The 8,975-nt window shown below is 37.4% G+C and overlaps 2 protein-coding genes across 2 annotated transcripts; both read right to left on the bottom strand.

Annotated features, from left to right (window-relative positions):
- Positions 1-3,223: 3,223 nt before the first annotated feature.
- LOC111598266 (ras-related protein Rab-35) lies at positions 3,224-5,183 on the bottom strand. The gene is made up of 3 exons (XM_023313442.2): positions 4,982-5,183; positions 3,826-4,125; positions 3,224-3,763 (listed from the first exon to the last, which is right to left on the bottom strand). Exons 1-3 carry the CDS (start codon positions 5,031-5,033, stop codon positions 3,510-3,512), a joined length of 606 nt encoding a protein of 201 aa, XP_023169210.1. The 5' UTR covers positions 5,034-5,183; the 3' UTR covers positions 3,224-3,509.
- Positions 5,184-5,292: 109 nt separating this feature from the next.
- Positions 5,293-8,915, bottom strand: LOC111598247 (PHD finger protein 7). Its single transcript, XM_023313411.2, has 6 exons — positions 8,508-8,915; positions 8,350-8,451; positions 7,775-8,169; positions 7,400-7,706; positions 6,863-7,177; positions 5,293-5,418 (listed from the first exon to the last, which is right to left on the bottom strand). The coding sequence occupies exons 1-6, from the start codon at positions 8,604-8,606 to the stop codon at positions 5,293-5,295; spliced, it is 1,344 nt and encodes a 447-aa protein (XP_023169179.2). The 5' UTR covers positions 8,607-8,915.
- Positions 8,916-8,975: the final 60 nt, after the last annotated feature.

The raw sequence follows: 8,975 nt of genomic DNA, 5'->3' as shown, positions 1-8,975 counted from the left end.
GCTACACATTGACGTATACTCAACTGATAAAAAATACTTCCTTACATGCATAGACAAATTTTCAAAATTCGCAACCGTTCAACCCATTGCTTCAAGGACAATAATCGACATACAATCGGCAATTTTACAACTTGTAAATTTTTATCGACATATCAAGACGATCTATTGCGATAATGAACCCTCCTTAAAGTCCGAAACAATAAAATCACTATTAAACGGCCAGTATGACATTCAAATCGTAAACGCCCCACCACTCCATAGTACTTCAAATGGACAAGTCGAGAGATTTCATAGCACCCTCAGCGACATCGCAAGATGCCTAACAGCTCAAAGAAAAATTACAGATACCGTTGAAACGATACTCCAAGCAACTATTGAATACAACAACACAGTTCACTCGGTAACAGACAAACGTCCAATCGACATAATCCACTCATCCTCCCCAGAACTTAAAATTGAAATAAGAAATAAAATTCAAAAAGCACAGCAGCTCCAAATAAACAGGGTAAATGAAACAAGACACGATAGACAATTCCAAGTAGGCGATACAGTTCTTGTAAAGGCAAACAGACGTTTAGGGAACAAATTGACACCACTGTACAATGAAAACAAAATTGACGCAGACTTGGGGACAACGGTCTTAATAAAAGGGAGGGTGGTCCACAAAGACAACCTAAGGTAAACAAAACATTAAACCCTTTTTATTTCTTTTTATCTTTAGGATTTGGGCTATAATTCTCTTCGCCACAACGGTAGCGGCGAAACTTACCGATTATACGAACACAGATTACATACCGATCTCAGACGGATATGTAACCATTTGGACGGATTTCCAATATTTAAAACATTCAACTAATCTTACTCTATACTCAGCAATAGTAGAGGACACGAAGAAATTAAGACAAAATTTTCCACGATCACATATGAGACAGTTATTAGACACAGATATACAACATATAGAAGCACTAATAGCCACAGTAAATATCCATCATAGACATGCTAGGAGCATTAATATGCTAGGCACCGTTCTTAAAGTCGTAGCTGGCACGCCAGACTCCGACGACTTGGAAAATCTTAAATTTACACAGAAAGAACTTGTAGAATCAGAAAACAGGCAAGTAACTATAAACACAAAAATGCAAGAACAAATAAATAAGCTAACCGACACAGTAAACCTCATAACAAAAACAAAGCAAATAGATACAGAACATTTGTATGAGACACTGCTCTCAAGAAACAGAATAATTATTTCAGAACTAGAAACCTTGATGCTATCAGTAACACTTGCAAAGGTTGGAATTGTAAACCCCTCCATATTAGATTCTTCTGACTTAAAAAATATTGTTAATGAACACCCTATAAATATCACTATTACTGACTTAATGGAAGTATCTCAAGTTAAAGTCTTGCTAAATAATAACTTTTTACACTTTATTATAAGATACCCTAAGCCTAACATAGTATGTAAAAAATTAACAATATACCCTGTCCAACACGATGGCATTGTAATCAATTTCGCCGAAGACTACGATATAGCTGTTTGCGACAACCATGTAATATCAATAGGAAATTGTAGCACAGCCCTCACAACAACGTTCTGTAAGAAATTACCCTATACAACGTGCGCGCAACAACTGCACTCAGGTGGCACTGCACATTGCTCAACTCGACCCAGCCATCTTGAACCTCTAACCATCATCGACGATGGCGTTATCATCATCAACGACAGAGTGGCTATAGTTGACGAGCAAATGGTGAAAGGGACATTCCTCCTTACCTTTGACAACGAGATAAAGGTAAACGGCACCGTATATAAAAATCCAAAAAAATACGTGAGGAAATCCCCGAGACCAGCGGCATCCACGCTTCTAAATATAACGGATCATCAGGAAATACCGAGCCTGCCGTACCTACAGAAGCTAAGCATAAAAAACATCCGGGACATTGCTCAAATAGAAGAACAACTGGTAAAAAGACCAATAATATCTGGACTAACCGTGGTCATCATTCTACTTTCCTGCTACGCCTCAATGAAACTTTATCAAAGACATCAGAGGAGCAAACGTCAACTTGATCTTCAAGCGGTAATTAACAGTTTGAAGAACTCCGAGGACGTCATTCACCTAAGTGGGGGAGGAGTTAACACAATTGATCAGCAGAACGTAAATATTGAAGCTGACCATGCATTCTCAGCATAAATGCTTACGACACCAGCTGTCTCAAGCGGACATTGCACAACAGCGGAAGCGTCCACGCGCAACAATGTTGCTGACCAGCGACCTAGTACTGTATGCAATGCCAGCGTTTTCAGGGCTTAGGGCTAGCTTCTATTATAAGAACGATTGTCAAATAGAGTTAGTTGATTTTTGGAAATAAAGAACGTCGGTCATCGCCACGGAATTCACAAAGTCTTCTCATTTTTCGAATAAGTGTTAACGCCGATACTCCGTACGCGCTTAACATAATTTCGAAATCTTAAAATAAATAACTTATATATATATATAGGTATGTGTATATGTATATATCATAGGCAGGATAGGATCAGCCGAACTGAACTGTAGAAAAATAGTTGCAACTGTGAAAAAATACAATCTATTTATAATTTTAACAATATTCTTTTGATATATACTAAGTCTGTAGTATTTCCAGTTTCCATAACGAATGTCAGCGATGGGTAAACCATATTAAACCATATTCTAAATTTGTCCTCAATTTGTCGTCTGCTGCATATTCGCAATTATTGTTTGATTTCTCGTTATTATTGTAAATACAATTTTCTTTGTTTTGCTTCCTTTTCTTTTATATATATATGTATATATATATATATATATATGTATATATATAAATATATACATATATAAATATATACATATATATATATATATATATATATATATATATATATATATATATATATATATATATATATATATATATATATCTATATATATATATATATATATATATATATATATATATATATATATATATCTATATATATATATATATATATATATATACATATATATATATGTATATACATATATAAATATATTCTTGTATAAATATGCAATTTGTTTTTTTGTTTTGTTTTCTTGTTTACTTTATATTTATACATATATGTATATATATATCTATATAAATATATACATATATATATTTATATTTATATATACATACATATATATACATATATATGCATGTATGTGTATAATATGTATATAAATTGCTAAATACAATTAATTGCGCTTTACACTTTTTAACGGCTCTGAGGCATTATTTAAAAAATTAAAACAAAAAAAAACAAAAAATTTGTCTTGTGTATGTGTGTGTCTGTGTAAACTACATATGTTTGTCTAACTGTGTTTAAGTTGTATGTGTTTCTGTGTGTGTGTGTGCCAAATGAACCTGTACTACGCGCCCCCACAACGTAACCTCATCAACATGCTATCGATGCTGCTCCTGCTCCTGCTCCTCCTGCTGCTGGTGCTGCTGCTGCTCCGTCGCTTTCAACTGCAACATTTATTAGATTTCCCCTTGTTCTTGTTTTGTTTAATTATGATGCGATCCTTCTGCTGTTCATCAGAGGCGGTGCGTAGCTTATGATCCAACACCTGTCGCGTTATGGACAGAAACATGTCCTCCACATTGAGGTTGTCTTTGGCGGATGTCTCGAATAGCTCAATATCCATTTGTCGCGCAAAGCGCTGCGCGTCCTCCGTTATGACCACCTTACGATCCGGATCATCATTCTTATTGCCCACTGAAAAAACAAAACTCATTTCAATTTGCTTCAATCGCGCCTTGACCTTTAGAGTCACTCACCTAATACTTTGTTGACCACATCGCAATTGTTCTGAATCTCCTCCAGCCAACGGCGTACATTCGCAAAGGAATCCCCATTCGTGACATCATAAACAATGATGACGCCGTGCGTGCCGCGGTAATAGGTGCTGGTGATTGTACGGAAACGCTCCTGACCAGCGGTATCCCAGATCTGGAGCTTAACGCGCAGGCCATTGATCTCGACGGTGCGGATCTTAAAGTCCACCCCAATTGTCGTTATATAACTGCCCGAGAATGTGTCATCTGAGAACCGTATGAGAAGCGATGATTTGCCCACACCTGAAATAAACAACAAATCATTGAAAATTTGATCGATTGAAAGAGCTAATGAAGTCCTCATACATATAGAGATGTATTTGTTTACATGAGCAAGTGTGCAACAATAGTTGAAGTTTTCTGTTTATACAACAACAAATCATTTGGTAGCTGGCAGCTCTCTAATTACAATTTGAGTGGCACCCAACGCCCTAAGAGCTGGCTTTGCGATCTGTTTATAAATTCGCATTAAATGGAGACATTGGTGCAAAGGTAATTTAAGTATAGAATTGTCAACAAACGTTATATCTAAATAAATTCCATTTAGAAATTAACAAATACGATAACAAGAACGTCAACTGCGTAACGTTTAGTTCCTAATCGATTTAGCCTCATTTACATCGATAACAAATGTTTTAGATGAAAGTGAGACAGAAAGAGACAGACAGAGAAAGAGATTGGTGGGAAAGGAGATGCCACAAGATGGCAAATTGATTATGTTGAAGTAGTCAAGCGATTTCTAATTTGTTTTACATTACACATTGAGCTAACAGCAGACAGAGAAGGAGATAGAACGAACAGCTGATTGGGCGCAGATAAATCCAAACATAAAACACAAACAAGGAAATCAGCCAAAAACACAAGCCGAAAATACACAAAATGGGATTGAGCACAAGCAGTGCAGGTTTATTCATGTTTTCTTCTTCTTTATCTTTTTTTAATGGTTTGTTGCTATTTATAACGTTGTTGTTGTAGCACTGTTGGGCAGGTGAAAAAAAGCATGCAGGCATGTTGTATGTGCAAAATATACGTATGTATAAATGTGTGTGTTTATGAATGCATATAGCATGGGTATGGAAATATTTGCATTTGCACTTACCGCTGTCGCCAATTATAAGCAACTTGAACATATGATCAAAGTGGCGTGCCATTTTGGAGTTGCTGTTGTAATTTACAGTTAGTCGGCGTTAAGGTTGACGCTGGCTTTCCAGTTGAACAATGCAAAAATTTGTGGAAAAAAAATGTTCTGCTGCTGCGGTTGCTACTACTTTCTGCTGTTTGTTGTTGGTGTTTCTTTTTGCCTTGCCTGTGCCTTGCTCCCACACACACACACACAGACAGACACACCCACACACATATACACAGTCGTACGCGTCGGCCTCTCGTTCGCACTCACAGCGCTGACGATGCCTACTGCTGCTGCTGCTGCTGCCGCCGGTCACTCAAATATGATAAACTGTTGTTCTTGCTCGCGGCTGCTGGTGCTGCTGCTGCTGCTGGCTCTGCTGCTGCGGGCGTGTGCGTGTGATAAGCTCGCTATTGTTATAAATGTTGTTGTACGAAGAGTTTATAGTTTTACTTGTTATTTAATTTACGTTAAATTCGCGTTAAAGCACTTAACGCAACTGCTGCTACTGATGTTGGTGTTTCTTTTTGCATGTATTTATCAGCAATTCGATTGGGGAGGCGGCATTAAAACGTCAGACAGAGGCCGACTTGTTGTTATTGTTGTTGCTGCGGCTGATGTTTCTTCTTCTGCTGGTGCTGGTGTGGCGGTGGAAGCGCTGCAGCACTCTTGCTAACGTTGATTACGTTGAATGTTTTGGCTTCTAGCTACTGTGCATGTTTAAAAATATTACAAATACAAAGCTATTAATGTCACACTGACATCGAACACAACGCATACGCACAATAAATTAGCAAGTTGTCCTATCTCTTTCGCACACACAATGCCAGCAAATTATGTTTTTCTTTTTTATTATTATTTGACGTCGTTTGTTGAAATCCTACACACATATATGCACTTTTCTGTTTAAATTATATTTGGTTTATTTTGCACCTGCTATGCTGACTGCCTTCAATAACTTAATTACATTTATGTCCCTAAATTATATGCATTTTATGAGTAAACTATTACTAACGCACGTATATATATGGAATGGAGTACGGATATAAAAAAAAAGACATCGATCTATCGATTATACCAGCGATATACAAATATGTGTGGTGTTTTTCCACACTGAATATATCGTTTATGACTAAGGCAGAGTGCAACATAATCATTATCTGAAATATATTATAATGACCTGCATCAACATCTGAACATAACTCAAATATCTAATGCCACTTCGAAATAAACAGCACTTTAAAGATCATTTACCAATACCAAGAGGCGCCGATTATTATTTAGTCTATTATTTGCCTGGACAATTATATCGATATATTTATTTTATATCGCCTACGAAAATCAATGTCATTCTCATTGATTCCTCATATTGCAGTTATCTCCGACTTTTGACTTTTCAAATAAAAACAAAATGAAAAACAAAAAATATATTATGAGATTTTATTGTCTTAAATGTGTTTAGATTTCCACTTGGATATTCCATATTCATATTCTGGAATTTAGTCTCTAAGTCTGCTATGAAAATGAGCAAGATACAGTTCTCTCTCCTTCTCTATCTAATTTATAGAAATGCATGAGAAAATAGAAATTTTCACCCACACATTTTAATATATCATATATGAAAAAAATTAAAGAAAAATAGTTAGAAACTAAAAAATAATAAAAAATTAAATATTTGAGGAATACAGAACTATCAACACTTAATATAATTCCTACTTACTTTTCATAAAAATAATGTACGAAAAACTTATATCATTTTATTGATATATACAATGGGAAGCGATCTAATCATTACCTGCGCGAGCGAGCGCGAGTGCGATTCGCCACACAAGATATATCGAATGGCGAACTGACCTCTGTGTTGCGCGAGCGCAATCGCTGTCGTCCTCGCCAGATTAAAGGACTTGTATCCATTTGGGCGCGGTCTGGCGATTGGCGATGATTTCGAGAGGAGCGTCGCTCCACCAGTTCACCTACTGGCGATCTAGATCGAGTATGACTTGAACGCGAACGAGTGCGCAAACGGGTGCTCACAGTTTCAGCGGCGAGAGTACGACGATTGCCCATGCCTCTTTGTTGAATGTTGCGCGTGCGCAGTTGTTCATTATTGGGCTGCATTACGGTTGGCGCTGCAGCTGCGCTGTTCACATTATCCTTCTCATTTTTAAACTGTGTAAATTTTGATATATCCCAGTCAAAATCCGATTCAGAGTCGGACTTTGTTTCGGGCTTGGTAGGGCGACTGTGTGAGCGAATGGTTGCGCTGCTCAATGTTGCTGAATTCGCCATCGAAAGAAACTTCTCAAGTGGATCCAAATCATCATCGTCATCATCATCAGCGTTGTTATTATTATTGTTAGCATCATCATTATCATCATCGGCATTGTCCTTGTCCTCATTATCATTGTCATCATCATCACTGTCATTAGCATCATTATCCTCATCATCATCGACGTCATGAGACTCAAAAACCTCTAATGGCCTGTTCAAAACGACGGAGCAGTCCTCGCAGCAAAAGTCCTGGTTCTTGATCGATGTACACTCAGTGTGCACCGGATTCGAGCCGCACATTATACAATATAATAAAGTTTCCATGCTGCCTTTGCGTCCATTTGCGTTGGCACAGTTTCGGGCAGTGCAGTCTGTGGGTAGCACCAGCTGATCTGCATATGCATCGTTATCCTCCCAAGATGCATCGCTGTAGCGGCAAGAAAATAGATGATGCTGAGAAAAAAATCCATTTTTAACTCTTTTAGTTTCACTTACCGATTCGGCACGGAAATGCCCCACAAAGCAACCAAATTGAATCTCTCGGTATCATTGCACAATGGGCACTTAAAGAAGTAACCAGCCGAATTGGCGTACCGCTGCAGACAATCCTTGTGGTACCAACCGTTTTTGCAGCACTTGCCATAGATATACTTGGTGCAGCAGAATCTATGATTTTTCTTGATCAGCGTTTCAAAGCAAATTACACAGGTATCATTGTGCTTGGGTCGCTCGGGGTACGTATTTACGTGCATGTTGCAGAACGATTTGAATGTGCCAATAAACTGATTCTGAGAGCAGTTCTCCAAGCCACAATAAGTGTGGAAAGTCCGACGGCAGCCGCTCTTACAGCAGCCAACGTTGGCGCCTCTCCTGTTGCAGTAACAGCAGTGCTGCAATAAGGCAAGTATCAAAATATATTAATATTGGCTTCCGATCGAAACACCTGTCCCGAACGTTATGTTTAATGCGAGCATACGCATACTTTACAATCCAAATAAACATCTTGCTGATATTTTTTGCAAAGGCTATGCGATGGCTTGCGTTTAATGAATGTAAACTAAAACCCTTACCAAATATTTGGTGCGTTCCGATTCAGCTAGAATGTCGTTATATGTAAAGTTCAGAATACCATTGCGGCCATTGCCCCGTTGCACTAGATTCGAGCTCAAGTACTGTAATTGATTTATTTGTAAATATTTTAGGTGTTTGGCTTTTCGTTCATACATACTAAACAGTTTTGATGGACTGCAATCTCTCCACGAAGGTATAGTTTGCCTAGCCGTAACTCATCGACTGCGGCTAAGCGGCAAAGTATGCATTTTCTCATGCTTAATAATTATTTTATCCGATTTAATAAATCTTTGTTATGTTCACAATGGGTACAGCCCAAATTTTGTATTATGCGTATGTAAACATATATTGGCGGGAATACTATGTAGAATGCTGACGTTTATTAGCACTGTTCAATGTTACAGTGTTAGTTAAATCTTGATTAGCGTGTTATCGATACGTATAAAACAGCGTTGCCATACAATAAAATGCGCACAACCAGGCGAGAATTGGCGGCAGAATGTTGAAAATTGGTGTTTTTTTTTAGAGAAAAAAATGACAAATTTTTATAAATAACTACAGTATATTACATTTTATCCGTATACACATTTATCTCAATATGTCAAAAACACAATCGAATATATAT

Source organism: Drosophila hydei, unplaced genomic scaffold (genome assembly GCF_003285905.1).
Source record: "Drosophila hydei strain 15085-1641.00,03,60 unplaced genomic scaffold, DhydRS2 tig00000415-arrow-arrow-pilon, whole genome shotgun sequence".
In the NCBI taxonomy this organism is placed as follows: Eukaryota; Metazoa; Arthropoda; class Insecta; order Diptera; family Drosophilidae; genus Drosophila; species Drosophila hydei.
The sequence above is the reverse complement of the archived record's forward strand: the minus strand, read 5'-3'. Positions and strand labels throughout refer to the sequence as shown.